The 19,581-nt window shown below is 42.1% G+C and overlaps 2 protein-coding genes across 3 annotated transcripts in view; one reads left to right on the forward strand and one right to left on the reverse strand.

The window, feature by feature from the left end:
- The window catches only part of INVS (inversin), a 140,408-nt gene extending 138,064 nt beyond the window's left edge, over window positions 1-2,344 (forward strand). Inside the window, exon 17 of the mRNA XM_084857631.1 lies at window positions 2,162-2,344. Within this exon, the coding sequence (XP_084713757.1) occupies window positions 2,162-2,292 (131 nt within the window). The 3' untranslated portion in view covers window positions 2,293-2,344. The remainder of the gene's footprint in view (window positions 1-2,161) is intronic.
- A 1,083-nt stretch (window positions 2,345-3,427) lies between these two features.
- TEX10 (testis expressed 10) overlaps window positions 3,428-19,581 on the reverse strand; it is a 50,452-nt gene continuing 34,298 nt past the window's right edge. For both annotated transcript variants that reach the window (XM_084857634.1, XM_084857633.1), the window contains exons 11-15: window positions 19,208-19,341; window positions 9,720-9,800; window positions 7,056-7,237; window positions 5,799-6,009; window positions 3,428-3,765 (exon numbers count right to left, since the gene is read on the reverse strand). In XM_084857634.1, the coding sequence (XP_084713760.1) occupies window positions 3,652-3,765; window positions 5,799-6,009; window positions 7,056-7,237; window positions 9,720-9,800; window positions 19,208-19,341 (722 nt within the window). In that variant the 3' untranslated portion in view covers window positions 3,428-3,651. The remainder of the gene's footprint in view (window positions 3,766-5,798; window positions 6,010-7,055; window positions 7,238-9,719; window positions 9,801-19,207; window positions 19,342-19,581) is intronic.

The following is a 19,581-nucleotide window of genomic DNA, read 5'->3' on the forward strand; positions in this document are numbered from 1 at the left end:
ATAGAGTAGACTCATTGAAATAAATGGGATTTAATTTAGACCTAACTTAAAGGCCATTGATTTCAAAGGGCCTACTCAAAATTATTGGATAAATCTGGATTCAACCAAAGATGTGTTTCTTAAGACAGCAATCCTATACACTTACCTAGCAGTAAGCCCCATTGAATGCAATGATGCTTACATCTGAGTAGACTTATGTAAGATTGTACTGTTTGCTTTTTGGTTTGTGTGTGACAGGATACACATTTGGGTTGTTTGTGAAATTGTGATGGATAATCTGACAATGTTATGTATTGACTCATGAGGGTATTATTAGAAGGTATGGCAAACAACATGAATAGTACAAAACAGATTTATTGATCAGATAGTTATTGATATAAGAGTATTGTGGCTGCAAGCAATAAGTTAATGCTGTAGACAGAACTGCAAGTTATGTAGGCGTTTTCCCTGCTGTCAATGAAAGGCAACAGCCAGAACTACGTGTTACAGGATGTGTGGCTGAAAGAACAGTATCTACTGGCCACCGTTCAAAACAAGCAACTAGACACAAGCAGGACCTGAAGGCAACATCTCTTCCCTTTGTCCTAGTACCTGGCACTAAGCAGCCCCACATCTCCTTCTTCTCCCCAACATGTAATTCTGCAAAACACAAGGCTCTCTCCCGTGGAGCAGCTAGGCAATTTTAGACCCTGGACATAAGGATCTTATGGGGCCCCCCTTTAGACAGCCATGTAATTTACTTCAGTTGTGAAGCACACGAGTAAGTTTTTGCCCCTGCCCCCACCCTACAGCCACCATTGCATGCTTTACAGCTGCTTCTACATTCCTGATATATTGCAAGAACACAACTGTTTGCCAGCCCTGATAAAAGCTACTCTGAGCATGTGCAGTTTTGCATTTTAAACTCACTTAAATCATAGCACCATCATGACTGCAGGAATAAAATGGAGTTTGCAGCTGCTGCCCACATCACCTGCTGCTGCATGATTGTGCTGGGGCAGGGGTGGGGCCGGGGCTGGGGGACCCTGGACTTTGGCTGCAAGGCCCAACCCTAGCTGCCCCACTGCCGAGAGAAAGCGGTGGCATCTTGAGCTCCTGCCCAGCAGGCTCTCCCCTGTGCCACAGTGCTTCAGGTGGCACGGGGGCAGGGAAATGTGATGCGCAACGATATCATGCCGCACCACGCATTTTGTAGTATGACATGTTACAGCAAGGGAGCATTCTCCTGAACACATAGCTCCACCAAAAAGGCAAAGGAGGAGAGGTTAGAAAAGCAGGGAGATAACAGTTTTGGGATGTTGGCACAGGCAGTCAGGTGTAGTTGGGAACCCACATGTATTTGACTGATCGATGCTGTACAGTAAAACACAATGGACTTCTGTTTTGTGCTTATGAAGCTTGTGATGTCATCTGGCACAGCTGAACTCCCTTTGTACAGCTGCTTTCTCTTACCTGGTCACAGCTGGCTTTATATATACCAGCACATGAGTACTCAGTGAAAGAAAGAAGAAATACTTGTGCCAAAGCACCAGGTGAAACACAAAATTCATTTGTCCGGATTAGAATGGATTGCTGTATACATTCCTTACGCAGCACCAAAGTCATTTTAAGTTGCGCATGTTGTTGTTGCTCTTCCAGCCATGGAGAAAGTAACTACAGTGTAAATTATAATCTTCAGAGATGGTGGATTAATTTATTCCCAAATAAAACATCTTTGTTTCAATGGTATTCATTGATTAAACATTCTACACTGACAGTTGTCAAGAATGCTAGGAATTGTAGTCCAAAACATCCAGGGGGCACCAGGTTGGGGAAGGTTAGTGTAACCATTCTTTCAATAGCTCAGGCTACAACTGCTGCTCTGTGATTTACTCACTCATGAATAGATTCCTGCCCTGCCTTTTTGCAACACAAGGCAAAATATGAATAAATCTTTAGGTAGAATGATACATCCCACCCTGGAATTATTGTTTATTGAAGGACAGATAGAAATATTTTAAATACATTTTACAGATGAGTTGTCTCAACTGTGATGTACTATTCTGTTGGTGAAGCAAAGCGTTAAGTGGCTTTGATGCCCAGTAAGGGTTTATAAGGCGAGAAAGAAAATATTTTGACTCCTATGGCCAAACATACTAACAACTTTGTTTTTGTTTTGCAGCAAGTGGATTACAGTACCTTTGCCTGCTGGAGAACACAAGGAAATTTAAACAGTTTTCCTACAATATGAAACCTACAACTGTCAAAACAAAGCACACAAAGTCAAGGCATGAAAACAAGACTGAGCTATAGCACTAGAACCTATCAATTATATATGGACATATTAAAGTGCTCTTTAATAATATTTTCATCAGTTCATTCATTTATGTGCTCTTAAACAGTTCCAAGGTACTAAAACTTTCATATCCACCTAAAACAGTAATGGAAGTCCATTAAACTCTACAATATTGGGAGACAGAGTTTACTGGCAACAACTAGAATGCTCTTTTCTCTGTATAAGTGAAAAGCCATACAACCAAGCTTCTCAGAGTTTGAATACGATTAATTTGTTCTTTAAAGACTCAGTAATATACGATGTCATTGTTCACACTGGGCTGGCTGAAGAAATTCTTACTGTACTTTAGTTATTTGCCACTTCCAAGATGAGCAAATCTGAAATAGCACTTGAGGCACAGAGCCCAAAGGCACTTATATGCTAGCAGCTCTGTATTAAGTTGCCCTATTCTGTCAAACCATTTATTTTTCTAATCCAGCACGAACTACTTTGACTGGCAGCAATTCTCCAATATATCAGCCAGGTTTCCCAGCCTTGCTATTCTAGAACTTTGTGGAGGCTTCCCTTGTATGCTTCAGTACATTGTACCAGAAGCTGAGCACAGAAACTACAGACAACTCCCCAACTCAAGTGCTGTCTCATATGTAAGTGCCTCACTGTTGCACAAGTGTTGCACAAGTGTCATGAGCCAAGGATGGTGAAATTTCTGCTTAATGATAAGAAACAATTGTTAACATCCTCCTATTTACAGGAAAAATATACAAGAAGCCTATGATGATATCTATTTTTAAACAACAGACATCAAGGATAATGGGAGTTATAAAACCTGAGGGGTTTTTTTCCACCCTCACACATTGGTATTGCTGCTTCATCATCTCTGTATTCAGGTATACAGGTTCTTTGCCTGTGCAGAGCCACCTTCTGGAACATTCTAAAGTGCTAGCCAGCATTCCCTCTTCCCCACAGAGGTGTTTTGGTTTTTTTTTGCCCTACTGAGCATGCCTCAAGGGGTGCAGCATCTTCCTCCTCAGTTCTCTTCTGACCACTACATTAACAACAGACTCAGGAAACTTTACTGTTCTGCAATTTTGTTTGGCCCACTTTATCCCTGTGTATTTATAAGGCAGTAACTATCTCTCTAAATAAATTCTATAGCTGCAGAGAAACCAGTATTTTTCCTGATTGTCTTCCCACCACAATCTATTTAATCCTCAGGACCAGCTGTTTTAAATTTCTGTACCAGTGCAAGAGAAGCTTTTTTACATAAAACACACACAGCTTTTATGAAATGTACTTTAATTCCCACAGAAAATTTGACATTTTGCATTCACACCCAAATGGAAACAAAATATTTCAACTAATTGCAACTGTTCTCTTTAATATACTGTGTTAGCTGCCCCTGATCCTGGGGGATGTGTGGCTAGGTATACGTTGAAATAGTAATGGAGGTCTGTCAACCACTGCTCTTGAGCTTCACCGCTCTTCAACGCCTAAGAATCATAAAACAGTGTTATTGCTTGGAATTTTCAACCAAAGACTCATTTAGTCAGACTAGTATTGAGAAAGGAAATGTTTAGCATATTTATTCTCTCAGTCACAACTTGACTCTTGTAAAACATATTGCTCTCTTCTCTTTAAATATAAAGATTGGGTACAATTACCTAAGGACAAGCCGGTGGGTATAACTGAAGCAGCCTGAGGGGTGGTATGTTTAGGGCACAATGCTATGGGGATAGGCGGCCACCCCCATACTCGGAGGCGACCGCCTATCCAATGCAGGGCAGGAGAAGCACGGAGGGGATCATGCCCTCAGTGCTTCTCCTGCCCTGCATTTGCAGCTAGACAGCCAGTTTCAGCTGTCCAGCTGCGGGAAGGCAGAGCAGGGGAGGAGGCTGCCGGACAACACATAGGATGTGTCGTACCAGCATTTCTGCCTTCCCCGCCCCGGAACGCCCTATTTTGGCTGCTCTGTGCTCCTCTTCCGAACGCAGAGCACGGGGCCGTTCCACGCTGCCTGTGAGGCAGCACAGAAGGGGGGGAAGGTCAGTTCCCGGAAAACCACATATCCTATGGCCATCTAGCCGCTGACTAGCAGTCATAGGATTGCTCCCTTAATTGTGGTTCTGTCACGATTTTTAATGAAGCACCTAAAATGTGTATGGTTAGAATTTCAGTTTTACAATAAATTACATTAATTCTTCATAGCATGCCAAGGAATAGGCTAATTTATTTAGAATAGATAGTAGCAACCACATTTAGTAAACTAACACAGCAATATTGTTTTTCTGGATCATAGCGAACAAAGGAAATGCATTCACAGAGCAAGTGTATATTAGCAGCAACTAGATGCTTCAGAATTGTACCTGTTCCTGGCAGGGGAATCAGTGAAAGCATCTATACGGGGAAAGGCGCAATGGGACTCAGATTTCCTTGTATGTTAGGCTACCATGTACAGTGACATCAAATCTTGCCAAACAGGTGATCATAAATGAGATTTGTTTTAGAATATTGATTCCAGCTCTAATTCAGGATCTTGACATCCTAATCAGAGATCAGAATCCGCACTTTGTAGCAAATACAAACAACTGCTGTTGGTCCGGTCAACACTATGGTTATTAAAGTTCAAATTCTCAGAATGGTTAGTCTGATTTTAATTATGGGTGAAATAATTGAATTATTGATGCCTTACAAAAACAAAATGTTCCATGGACTGACTAGCTTTTGTAATAATAAAACCTGAAAAGTTCTGAGACCCCCCTGAAACTCCCTAATTCTTGCAAGAGAGGGGCCATATCTGAGCACAAGAAAAACGTATACCTTAAAACAAAGAAATGGAAACTTATCAGAGTCTACATAAATTTTGCTCTCTTTTTATCTCTAGAAAGTGCAGTGCTCACAAAACTATTCTTTTGAACATTATGCCGATGTGCCTATTATAGGAGAAATAACATTCCACCATTTTTTCACTGCTGCTTCTCACAATAACCATTTAATAGACACAGATCTTCACATGACATTAGCATAGGCATTCTAGTGTCTCTTCATCCCACTCTATCATTCCCTGTATATCCTGCATGTGGACATGCTGCACACCAGAACAGGGGAAGGCATCGGTCTGGATGAGGTCCCCCTATAAATGGGACTCTTGAGATATGCAAAAAAAAATCATGTTGGTTTTTTTTAAGCTCTAACTCTTCCCTCATCTCCAGTCCAAGCCTAGAGTGATCAAGGGCTGGACATGCACGCCTTTATGCTACTAGCAAACGTTGGCAACACAGAACAGCATGAACCCTCACCTGCTGGAGCTGGAATTAGGATGCAAATTGTGCTTAGCGAATGCATCTTCTCAGATGCACACTTTCCAAGCTCATTCCTGAGAGGAGAGCTGCCTCTTTATAGTTTAAAAAGGAACACCGGGGAGGAAAGGAAAATTAGTCTTGTCCCTCAGAGAGTGCATGTGCATCACATTTCAATAAGACTACAGTCTACCTCAAGCAACCAGTAATTAAGAATTGCCTCCTACCATAATATCTTTGACAATCTGTTTCACTAGGAGCTCATTGGTCACCATATGACTTCGCAGCTGTCCATGTTGCATTAACAAACGAAGAAGCTGTGCAAGGACAGGCAATTCTTCCTGACAGACTCTGCTCACTTGAAGACTCTGCAACATCAGCCTCAATATGCGAGGCAGAGTGGTTAGCAATGAAATACAGGAACCCCACAGTACATCCCTGCAGTGGAAGAAAGCACAGAGGGTAGGAATAGGGAAATTCAAGTGTGTGTGAGTTAAGCTGAATTAAATTCTACTTTCTGAACCCATTTCTCTGTAAGGATGAACAACGTAGACAAAGATTTCTATTAGGAAAACAGTAGACGTACACAAGACAAATGACAAAACAGGTACACAAAAAAGTTACCTGCACATTCTCTCCAAGGGGCTGGCACTTTTATAAACCACTTATGGTTTATAAAAACCCAAATACTTTTTGATATTTAAAAGGTAAAGGTGTCCCCAGCCAGTCGTGTCCGACTCTAGGGTGCGGTGCTCATCCCTGTTTCTAAGCCGAAGAGCCAGCGCTGTCCGAAGACGCTTCCATGGTCATGTGGCTGGCATGACTGAACACCAAGGTACACAGAACGCTGTTACCTTTCCCGCCGAGGCGGTACCTATTTATCTACTTGCAATTTCTTGCTTTCGAACTGCTAGGTTGGCAGAAGCTGGGACTGAAGACGGGAGCTCACTCCGTCACGCGGCACTCGGGTCTCGAACTGCTGTCCTGCCGACCTTCCAGCCTGCAGTTCAGTGTCTTAACCACTAAGCCACCGCAGCCCACTTTTGATATTTAACTATGCTTAAAAATGGGCAAGGTGGGAATTCTGTTGTGCAGGCAATCATAAACACATTATGCATTAACTGATTACCAAATTAAAACTGCCTGATGAAAAAACACACAAAAAATCTTTGACTATGTTCAAACTCCCAGCTTTCTACTACTAGGGAAGGGAGAGACATTAGAAGGTACTCCAGCTACAGACGTAAACATTCTTGTAAAAACACATTGTTGTTTTTAAAAACATTCTAGTGAGGAGAATAGACTAATTAAAAACATGAGTGTCTTAGAATAGTAATGTTCAAAAATCCAATATCTGAAGTTTAGGAACCAGGAAAATTAATGATGCCATAGTCAAAATTGAAAGATTAAGGTGACAGCTGACTGGATAGACCTATTCTCATGTACGGATTTTATGAGTTAAGTACTAAAATTAACTAGCTTACCTCTTCTGTAAGTGTTCTGTATCTTCTCTCTCAATTGTTAAGAGGAGGTAAAGGAGACTGTAACACAAAGAAGCTAGGAACTTGGAGAAATTTTCATTAAGGAGGCACGTTTGATCCAAGAGCTTACTAATGGCACACAAAACAGATCCAGCAGTGCTGTCAGGTATTACAGTCAATCCCACCTAGGAAACAAAACAAATTCATTACCTTTCACATGGCCTCTTATTTCTGCCATAGCTCTATGTTTGCGTCTGTATGTTTAAGAGAACAATTCCAGTAATAACTTCAGTTGTCCTTCAAGCCGTTACAATATGTTCTACCTTTCCTTTGGAATTCATCACATTAATGGACAACTCCTTATCCAGCAATAGTGAAATAGCACTTTTCAACATTACCTAGTCTACCATTCTCAAGCAGAAGTCACAGGTTTAAAATACGGCAGAAGAATATTGTTATAGGAGTAGGGTGAACTGCAGTGCCCTATGGCTTGGGAGCCAGGTTCATTATAATATGAAGAAATATGAAGAAACTGGCCAGCTGCCTAGAAGAGTTCGTTATGTTTTTTAAAAAATCATCAACAATCCTGATTTCAAGTTTAACCTCCCTTTCCCATGAATTCATTGGCACATTTTTTCATTAGTCACAGATGTGTCACAGATGTGGGATAGATGCTGCCTTGGCTGACCTCGTAAATGACCTATATTGAACCTGTTGATCCTATTGGATGTCTCAAAGGCATCTAAAGCCACCAACCATGGTATCCTTCTGGGTTACTAGGCTAGAATGGGGGTGGGGTACCTAGGTGGCCTCTGACATTTCTAGAATACAGATACCAGAAAGGAGTGCTGGGAAACTGTAGCTATGCTGCGTGGCCTATGGCTTATGAAATCCATTTTGTCTCCCATGCCACAACTGTATGAAACTGCTGGGTGCGGTTATCCAGAGATTTGGGAAGTGTCGTCAGTATGCCGATGGCAGCTGTCTCTCTTTTCCATCAGAACTGAGAGTGAATCAGTGTTTGGGTACAGTGAGGGACTGGATGTGGATGAATAAACAATTCAGATAAGATGGGAATGTTGACTGGAAGAGCCTGCTTTGGATGGGCTTGTAACACACAGGTCCACAGTCTGGGGATGCTTCTGTAACCCAGTACTGCACTCCATGCTCAGGCACCAGCAGAAATGGAGGATCAGATTAGCCACAGCATTAATACACTGTTGAATCCTGTGATTGGGATTTGCCCTTTTTAAACTACAGTAGCTGTGGGAGGCAGGCTGATCCAGATCAGGACCAGGGAAGATGGAAGTAGAGGAGTTAATTATGCTTTTTTAAAAAAAATAATCATCCTGATTTCAATCATCCTGATTTCAAGCTTAACTCCCACCCCTTTCCTATGGATTCTTGGCCACAATTAGGTCAATCACAATATTGGTCAAGGGTGGCATAATTATTTTCAATCCCAAAAGTTTGAACATAATTCCCTGGTGCCAGTTTCCCCAGAGAAAAACACGTCCCACCAGATGTCAGCAAACAGCAGCTAGTGCAAGGAGCAATTCTCAACAGGCAAATGGTATGCGTGTGGGGGGTAGCCCTGACATATTCTGGCCCCCCTCCAGTTGCTGATTTTGTTTTATTTTCAGGAAAGGAGAATCCCAGTCATGGGACTCAAACAACACTTCTAGTGTCATGTGCAGTTTAATCCTAGGAGTACTTTTTTTTAACCTGCTTCAGTGAGGGCCAGTTGTGCCTGTTCCTAGAGAAGATGGACCTGACCATGATAATTCATACCTTAGTAAACTCTGAGCTAGGCTTGGATGTAATGCAATCTATGCAGGGCTGTTTTTGGAAAATTGTCCAGAAACTGCAGTTGATCCAAAATGTGCTCATAATATTCTATGGGGCTAGCTTTACAAGCATACAACTTTGGTACTGTTCAATGTTCAATATTGTTTCCTGGGCCCAATTCAAAGTACTGATTTACCTTTAAAGTACTAAATGACTTGGTTTATCTTAGAGGCAGCCTCTTGCCATATATTCCCTGCTGTACACTCCCATCAGAGGTCCTGCTCCAATGTCTCCCACCAGCTATTTGGTGAGTGGGTATGCAATACAGGGGCGCTTTTTTGTCATGGCACTATTGTTGTGGGATGCTCTCTCCCAAAAAAAGCCCATCTGGCTCCATAGCTGCTAACATTTTTTTACCAGCTGGTGAAGGTGCAGCTTTCTGGAAGCCTTTTGATGATAGCTGACTGCTGTGTAAAAATCTTTGCTGCTGCTGACTGGTAGTGGCAGGGTGTGTGCGAGGCAAGGGGAGTTGGTGTCTGAATTAATTTCATTTTTATGTAATTTTAAAACTCTCTGCTATTAGCCACCTTAAATTTTCTCATAAAGGAAGGCAGGACATAAAATTTTAAAAATAGTATTAAGACTTTCCTGACAAATGAAACATTTATGTAACTCCTTATGAATTAGTCTGTTTCACAAACAGGCATGAAAACTGATTCATTCCAAGGTCTGCGATATGAACCTTACTATCGCAAGCATATCTACACATACTGATACTTTTGACTGGCTACAATTGGACCACCACTGTGAACAACTGGATAAAAATGATAATAAAATGTAATAGAATGAACATGAACTTTATTCAAAATTACCACCTACCAGGTATTTACAAATGCCACTTTGTACAATATCTATGCACTGGCTTCGTGAAGGTACAGTGGACAGGCACTGGCTCACCACCTGTTACAACAACAAAATATTAAGAATCCCAGTATGTATTGTACATCTATTTGCATTTATATTTTCTATGTAGAGATAGTGAATACCTGCACAGAACTGATGTATTCAAGAATTTTCAAAGCTACATTCGATCATTCCATATGTTAACACACCACTGCGGAACACTGAAGATATTTGCTATGCACGTCTGCCTTCTCTCTATCCAGTAATAAAATTTTACAAAGAAGGTAATAGGTATGTGCATACCTACCTACCATAAAGTCAGAGGCATGAGTACTGACATCTTTAAAGAGATAGAGACTGGCTGAGGAAGGGGAAAATGGGAAGGGCATTTCCACAAGCATCTCTCTGCACAGCTTTATCCCTTCTTCTGTCCAGCCCTATGTATGTTTCATTTTTTAAAAAAAATGTTTTTCTTAAGAGTTTTAGAGGACATTTTCTCAATGAAAGAGAAAAGTAAAATAGTCAACAAAAATACAACAATAATAGCATAACAAAACCAAGATTAAGCAGAGAGAGACATCTACAGTTAATCTAAGCAAAGTCAATCAAGCTAATCCTCAAGTGGAAATCAGACAATACATTTTAGTACAGTGTCATTCCAAAACTGTAACTGAAAGTATGATAGCCTAGGAACAACAGGACCCTTATTAATATGAGAAATGAACAGCTGCCATGTAGTATAAAAATTTTTGGGCTTAGGCAGATTCCATGTCAACTTTTCAAGCCAAGCCACTCTTCCTACCATTGTTCTACTGAGCAGACCACAGGCTTTCAGCAGTGTAATAGCACTTCCATCTGTTCAGTCACTTCCATAAAAAGAGCAAAATCCAATGTTGTGCGAGCAGACTTCTGCTTGCACAACAGGACTTTCCCCTCCTCCCCCCTGCACCCCCACCCAAAGTCTGCTCTGGAGGATCCCCCAATCATCTGAGCCCACAGCTGAGTATTGGCTGAAGCCTGCAACTCCCCATCTGCAGGAAAGAGAAGTGGGGCGGAGCCTGCAGTACTGCTTGGAACGCTCACGTCTTCTGTTTCCAAAAGAAAAGGTTATGAGGGATTCCTTTGCTCTTGGGCAGAGGCACATGCCTCCATCTGGCTGGCAGAAGCAATGAACATACTGACCACAATTTTTGGCTTGGCTAGCAAAGTCAGCCAAAAATGTGTGTGTGTGTGTGTGTGTGTGTGTGTGTACACACACATACACACACGTTAATTTTAACAACTTTAACAAGCTCTTGCAACCCAATTGCCATCACACACATAGTTCAAATATCACTTACTGTGGATTTTTCATAGAACAATGCTAAAAAATAAAACCCTTTTTAAATGAAGCAAATAAAAATTCTCAGTATTTTGTACACTGAACAGTGCTACAGAAATATGAAAATCATGCAATACAAATGGCCAGTTGCTTAGAAGCTTTATCTCGTAATCTGGAAAGGCAACAAACCTATAGACATGAGCCCTCAAGAGATAAACAGCTGACTACAGAAAGATCAAATTGCTCCCAGGCTACAGTCAATATTTAGACTAAAGAGCCAATACTAATGAAGAATGCCTGCCTGAAACTGAGAACACAGCTAACAATCTCTTCTCTTTTCCACCTGCCTCCCACGCAATCAAATATAATTTATATTAAGACATTAACTCTTCTTACTGCGTTTTCATAGGATTTTGAAAATCCCAAAATAATACAATGCAGGTATGTGCTTAAACAAGTCGTATTGATAATCTAGTGGTTCTTAAAAAAAATAAATGCTTGTGTGTGTTAGCAAGCAAATCTGTTCCATGTACTCACACACAGAAGTATTTACCAAGGGAATTAGTGTGGATGTAAATTCTACTGCTAATTCTCCTCAACTCAGTTCACCGAGCATTTAATAGAGGTAGACGCCTCAATAAGAAGCACAAGCAGAGATAAGATACTTTTGTCTCTTCTGTAGCCAAGGGAATGAAGGAAAGCTTTTGGGTCAAGTGCGTTCATAATACGAAGTCAGAAACCAACATCTACTATGACACAGAGACTGGGTTCGGATGACATGATAACCCACAATGCGTTAATTAACCCATGATGGCTTATTTTACCCATCGCGGATTATCGTGTCATCTGTCAGGAATTTTTCAACTCACAGTGGCTTATTTGTCCCAAATAATCCATGTGGATAATCCACAGTCTGCAGTAAGGTTTATTTAACCCACCGTGGGCTATCGTGTTGTTCGGCAGTCACCGCAGGTTATTTTAGGTAGTAACAGAGCTGCACGGGAAGAGTGGTCAAAACCGCTGCCACTCTGCTCATTGCTGCAATACAGGCTGGGCTGAGGGCTCTAGATCACTAGAGCACTCTAGTGATCAAGAGAAAATGTACCCACCCACCCCCGACTGGAATACAGGCTTGTCATTATGTCAAGCCTGTATTCCAGCCATGGGGGAAGGGAGCATTTTTGTTAAGGATCTATAGTCCTTAGGCCAGCCTGTATTCCAGTATGACTCTGAGGCAAAAATGCACCTTTTCGCTTGATCACTTTAGCCATCTATAGACCTCAGAGGAATGTGTATTCCAGGCATGGTGGGATGGGGGGGGGCGGGCGTTTCACTTGATTGCTTTAGTGATCTATAGACCTCAGAGGACTCTGCATTTCAGCAATGGCTATGGGGTGGGAGAGGAATGGGCAAGGGTTTATTTGTGCAACCCCTTTTTGTTGTGCTGGATTTTCGCTCCTTTCTGAGTAATGGCGTAGAGTTTTGATGGTGGATCAGATGCCTCCTGACTATGAGAGGCTGTGTCAGGTTTGGTCCGGATCCTGCAAACCCCCAAGGATTTATAGCCACCCCCTTTTGGCTGCACTTGGGATTTTTGCTCCTCGGAGGCAATTGCGTGGGGTTTTAATGGTGGATCGGGTGCCTCCCAACTAGGAGAGGCTGTGTGTACAGTTTGGTCCCAATCCTGCAAACCCCCACGGGTTTATAACCATCACCCCCTTTCTGCTGCACTTGGGAATTTCGCTGCTTGGTGAGGACTGCAGCAGGACAGGGTACACACAGTAGCATACTAAGCTACTCGCCGTCGCTTATCAGCCTGGTCATGTGGTCGGGCATCGTGACTATTTAAAAAATAAGCTACTGTGAGAAGCTTATTAAGCCACTATGGGTTATCGTAACGTCCGAACACAGCCAGAGTAAGTCAAATTAGCAGCATGAAGCTTTCTCCCAAAAGGGCAGGCCCACCACTTCTGACTTTCTTTCTCTCTCTTTTTATAGAAAAAAATTAAAGTTTATTTTAATAATGCTTTTAACATGACAAGATTATACAAATTATTATATAAAAGAAAGGAAACAAAATAGTTTTACAACAAAAAGATTTTTATCTTGATCTATTACGTTGTCAATTATTGGTCCAATAAATAATAAAATCATTCCAACTGTCCACAGGACAAATTAACTGTTGATTTCCCATTCTTCCATGTATACTTTCAGATAACTTATCCATTTCTGCTATTTCTAAGCATTTAATCAACCATTCATGCACTGTAGAGGTGGATGAGCTTTCTTCCAATTTCTACGCCATACCATTTTAGCTGCCAGTAACAAATTTATAATCAATGTCTTTAAGATTTGTTATAGCAAATTCAATTACATTGAAAAGAACCAATAAATGAGAAAATTGCATATTAAAATTTGTGAAATACTAACCACTTCCCCTCTGAAACGGTGACCCCCAAATTCCTCTCCCACAGAAGTTTGAAGTTATGTTCCTTTTTCCTGAGACCACCTAATAAGATATAAAATTTAGTCCACTTCTAACTTTCAATTACCCCTTCATTGATCACTGCCTTGTTGTGGCGAAGGGGCCTGCGTAACTCAGTGAAGCCATAAGCTATGCCGTGCAGGGCCACCCAAGACAGACAGGTCATGGCGGAGAGTTCTGGCAAAATGTGGTCCACTGGAGAAGGAAATGGCAACCCACTCCTGTATTCTTGCCAAGAAAACCCCATGGAACGTTATCACAAGGCTAAAAGAGATGACACCGGAAGATGAGCCCCTCAGGTCGGAAGGTGTCCAATATACTACTGGGGAAGAGCAGAGGGAATTTCCAAGTAGCGCCAGAAAGAGTGAAGCGGCTGGGCCAAACCCGAAAGGACACTCAGCTGTGGATGTGTCTGGTGGTGAAAAGAAAGCCCGATGCTGTAAAGAACAATATTGTTTAGGAACCTGGAATGTAAGATCAATGAATCAAAGTAAGCTGGAGGTGGTCAAACATGAAATGGCAAGATTGAACATCAACATCTTGGGAATCAGCGAACTAAAATGGACAAGCATAGGCAAATTTAATTCAGGTGACCATTATATCTACTACTGTGGGCAAGAATCCCTTAGAAGAAATGGAGTAGCACTCATAGTCAACAAAAGGGTGGGAAAAGCAGTACTGGGGTACAATCTCAAAAATGATAGAATGATCTCAGTAAGAATCCAAGGCAAACCATTCAACATCACAGTAATTCAAGTCTATGCCCCAACCACTGAGGCCGAAGAAGCTGAGGTTGATCGGTTCTATGAAGACCTACAACACCTTCTAGAACTAACACCAAAAAAAGATGTCCTCTTCATCATAGGGGATTGGAATGCTAAAGTAGGAAGTCAAGAAGTCACCGGGATAACAGGCAAGCATGGCCTTGGTGTACAAAATGAAGCAGGACAAAGGCTAATAGAGTTTTGCCAAGAGAACACACTGTTCATAGCAAACACTCTTTTCCAACAGCACAAGAGACGACTCTACACATAGACATCACCAGATGGTCAATATCGAAATTAGACTGATTATGTCCTTTGCAGCCAAAGATGGAGAAGCTCTATACAGTCAGTCAAAACAAGACCTGGAGCTGACTGTGGCTCAGATCATGAGCTGCTTCTTGCAAAATTTCGGCTGAAATTGAAGAACGTCGGGAAAACCACTAAACCATTCAGGTATGACCTAAATCATATCCCTTTTGAATATACAGTGGAGGTGACGAATAGATTTAAGGGATAAGACCTGATAGACAGAGTGCCTGAGGAACTATGGAAGGAGGTCCGTAACATTGTTCAGGAGGCAGCAACTGAATCCATCCCAAAGAAAAAGAAATGCAAGAAAGCAAAGTGGCTGTCTGATGGAGGCTTTACAAGTAGCTGAGGAAAGAGGGGAAGCGAAAAGAAAGGGAGAATAGGGAAGATATACCCAACTGAATGCAGAGTTCCAGAGAATAGCAAGGAGAGACAAGAAGGCCTTCTTGAATGAACAATGCAAAGAAATCGAGGAAAACAACAGAATGGGAAAGACTAAAGACCTTTTCAAGAACATCGGAGATCTCAAGGGAACGTTTTGTGCAAAGACGGGCATGATAGAGGACAAAGAAGGCAGGGACCTAACAGAAGCAGATGAGATTAAGAAGAGGTGGAAAGAATACACAGAAGAGCTATACAGGAAAGATCTGAATGTCCCTGATAGCCATGATAGTGCGCTCACAGAACTTGAGCCGGACATCCTCAAGAATGAAGTCAAGTGGGCCTTAGGAAGTATTACTAACAACAAAGCTAGCGGAGATGACAGTATTCCAGCTGAGCTATTTACAATCCTAAAAGATGATGCTGTTAAAGTGCTGCATTCAATATGCCAACACATTTGGAACACTCAACAGTGGCCACAAGACTAGAGAAGGTCAGTTTACATTCCAATTCCAAAGAAGGGCAACGCCAAAGAATGTTCAAACTACTGCACAATTGCGCTCATTTCACATGCCAGCAAGGTGATGCTCAAAATCCTACAAGCTAGGCTTCAGCAGCATGTGAACCGAGAACTACCAGAAGTACAAGCTGGATTTCGAAGAGGCAGAGGAACTAGACATCAAATCGCCAACATTTGCTGGATCATGGAGAAAGCAAGAGAATTCCAGAAAAACGTCTATTTCTGCTTCATTGACTACGCTAAAGCCTTTGATTGTGTGGATCACAACAAACTCTGGCAAATTCTGAAAGAGATGGGAGTACCAGACCACCTTACCTGTCTCCTGAGAAACCTGTACAAGGTTCAAGAAGCAACAGTAAGAACCGGACATGGAACAACCGAGTGGTTCAAAATTGGGAAAGGAGTACGACAAGGCTGTATATTGTCGCCCTGCTTATTTAATTTATATGCAGAGTACATCATGAGAAACACTGGGTTGGATGAATCACAGGTCGGAATTAAGATTGCCGGGAGAATTATCAACAACCTCCGATACGCAGACGATACCACCCTAATGGCAGAAAGCGAAGAGGATCTAAAGAGCCACTTGTTGAGGGTGTAAGTGGAGAGAGCAAAAGCTGGTTTGAAACGCAACATTAAAAAAACTAAGATCGTGGCATCTGGCCCCATCACTTCCTGGCATATAGGATGGGAAGAAATGGAAGCAGTGACAGATTTTATTTTCTTGGGCTCCAAGATCACTGCAGACGGTGACTGTAGCCATGAAATTAAAAGACGCTTGCTCCTTGGGAGGAAAGCTATGGCAAATCTAGACAGCACAGTAAGAAGCAGAGACATCACCGTGCCGACAACGGTTCGTATAATCAAAGCAATGGTTTCCCCAGTAGCGATGTATGGCTGTGAGAGCTGGACTATAAGGAAGGCTGAGCGCGGAAGAATTGATGCCTTCGAACTGTGGTGCTGGAGAAGGCTCTTACGAGTGCCCTGGACTGCAAGGAGGTCAAATCAGTCCATCCTAAAGGAAATCAACCCTGACTGCTCATTGGAAGGACAGATACTGAAGCTGAAGCTCCAATATTTTGGCCACCTAATGCGAAGAGAAAACTCCCTGGAAAAGACCCTGATGCTGGGAAAGATTGAAGGCAAAAGGAGAAGGGGACGGCAGAGGATGAGATGGCTAGATAGCATCACCGATGCAATGAATATGGACTTGAGCACACTCCAGGAGAGAGCAGAGGACAGGAAGGCCTGGCGTGCTATGGTCCATGGGGTCACAAAGAGTCGGACACGACTTAACGACTGAACAACAACAACTTTCAATTGCCTTTTCCATGTTTCAAATCACACACCCCTGAATTTTTATTTGTTTTGGGGGGGAGTTGATACACTAACTGAGCTCCCCTGTTGGTTCTGTTGCCAGAGTGGATCTGACAGCTGACTAAAAATGGCTTCTGCCACTTGGGAGATGATACATTACCAAGGCGTGTACATAAGTATTTTTTGGTGTGACTCACTACGCAAACTTAAAACAGACCATAGAGCCCTCAGACCAAAAAGAAATTCATCCAAACAGAGATTCACCACTCCAGACAGCTCTCTCCTGAATAATCCCAAACCACTCAGTTTATAAACAGAATGCCTGGCCATTCTGGAACATCTCCAATTAAAACACAATGAAAAAGGCCATAATTATAAAATCCATTATCTTAGTCTACTAATTCAAATAGTTCCACCCCAACGTACGATTATATTTCAAGTAATATGTATGGTCTTGTAGGTGGCTTTCATGTCTCCCTTTTCAAATCTTGCTCTTCCATGTTAACTTTGCTTTTCAGGGGCTTTCAGTCATTGAATCAGGCGTATCTTCCCTTCTGAATCTGATGTGCTTAGCCAAGCCACCGCTCTCCTGCAGAAGCACCTTTCAACAACTCAAACCACTGGTAATATTGTCCTGTCAAACCAATTTATGTCAGAAGAGGCTCTGTATCTGACAAGAGAATACACTGAGAAACTGAAGTGCTCCAGGGGATTTGGCTTGCTTGCTTGAGAACACAAGCTGCATTACCTGCACTACCACCTGAAAGCATTGTTATTTTTATTCTGAAAGAACATACTGAACCCTTCTTCCACCACTGTGTCATAGGGACTCAGCCTGAAGGCACCACACAATCTTCCTACAATTAGTTGGCACTGTCTGATATGAACAGTCCTAACAATGCCTAGAATTACTGGAACCAAACCCAAGCCATTTAGTTTAGCCCCATTTCCAGAAGCAGCCTGCAGGCCAGATTTTCAAAGTGCATGGCTTACAAGGGCTTGTGCTTTCTAGGAAGCAAACACTCAAACACTTGGATAGACAGCTGTGATTAACACCTTGCTCTATTTGAAAACTATATGTATCCCTATTCTAGTTGCATCCTTTAGAAGGGAAAAAGACAAAAGGGAAAATTGTTCACTTCGCTCCTGGAATGGACAAGCTCCACACCTGGTGAGGCAAAAGTAACACTCCCTACGCGGCTGGAAGACAGAATGATGGTAATACAAGTCCAAGACTAGGCCTATTTCCAGTTCTAAATCCAATACCACTCTTCTTGCCACAAAGCCACATCCAAGCACAATCCAGCTGTGCCCGAAGCTTCAAACACTTTGGTAGGGGTGGGAAGGGTGTGTGTGTTCAAGTTCTCTTCTCCTGATTGTAAGGCAGTCAGGAAAGGATAAACTCAGAAGGCAGGAACAAGACAGGACAACCCTTCCTGGAGAAGAATTTCCAACTACTTTTCAGAAAACTTCACCTTCAACTAGAACACCTAAATTATGAATCATTTCTCAGGCTACAATCCTATACACACTTAAGTGAGCGTACATCCCACGGAATTCAATAGGGCTTACTTCTGAGTAAATATGGATAGGATTGTACAAGGAGACCAAACAAGAACAAGTTAAAGCAGTTAAAGCAGAAGGTGGCATTTCCAAGAATCAAACTAGAGTTCCTATAGAGCAGCAAAAATGGGGGGGGGAATCCCTCACATAGCAGGTAATGAGAGACTGACTGCCTTCCTGACACTGAGAAGAGAACTTCACGATAAACCCTGCTCAGTTGATAAGGCAGTTAGGAAAAGTGGTCAACACGTTTGAAGGGGGAAAGCCATCGGGGAGAGTTCTTCTGGGAGTTTGTCATCATTTCCTTATTGGAATCTCACAATTCCTCATCTTCTGAAAGGGATTAGTCAGACAAGGTGAATTCCCTCTCTACTAGTTTCTGATCAGAAAACCACCAGCTGGATGATCGTTGTGCAAATTCAAAACCAGGCCCATTTGCAGTCTCAGATCCAGAACTAAAAGTAGTATAGACACACTGAGTGAATGTACCATCTGTTGCCAAGTTCCTAGGCAAAGTACCGAAACTGTGGCCAGCAAGCCATTCAATTCATTGTTAAGGCCAACAGACCTTGCAGGAAGAAGCAAAAGCAATTACCTTTCCAGTACTGTCAATGGCTGTCACCACAGAACTGTTCTTAAGCTTTAGTGAGACTACCCTTAAATAAGTGATGAATCAACTGCTGCTGATATTGGCATCCTACCGCTCCCACAAGCAGCTTAGCAAGGGGATAACACAGGAAGTTTACTCCCACCAACAGTGAGTCTGAAAACACTACATTGCTTTCTACGTACAAATGGCATTACCTCTGTCACAGCCCAGTGATATGAAAACTGGTCCAAATCTGTCAAGTAGAGCTGGACAGGAGAGAGCTGTGTTTGGTTTATGTGTGGTCTCCCCCTAATGTTCTGAAGGTTATTCAACTCTTCTTTGGAAAACCCTGGAAAAGGTTGACAGAGAAGCCAATTAGGAGTGAGCCCTAAAGTGAATCGCTGTTCTGCTCTTTGTGTTTACACTTGTTACAGACTCATTAAAGCCTTCTGTTCCCCACTTCATATTCATGAATTACACCAAACATATACAAGACCAGCAGTCAAAATCAGAATAATGTTTGAAAAGGGAAACAAAACAAATCTTTAGTCATCAGAAGGGAAGTATGTTGGCACTATTTCATCATGGG

Source organism: Heloderma suspectum, chromosome 5, assembly GCF_057233095.1.
Source record: "Heloderma suspectum isolate Gila_16-S chromosome 5, 16-S_ref, whole genome shotgun sequence".
Lineage (NCBI taxonomy): Eukaryota > Metazoa > Chordata > Lepidosauria > Squamata > Helodermatidae > Heloderma > Heloderma suspectum.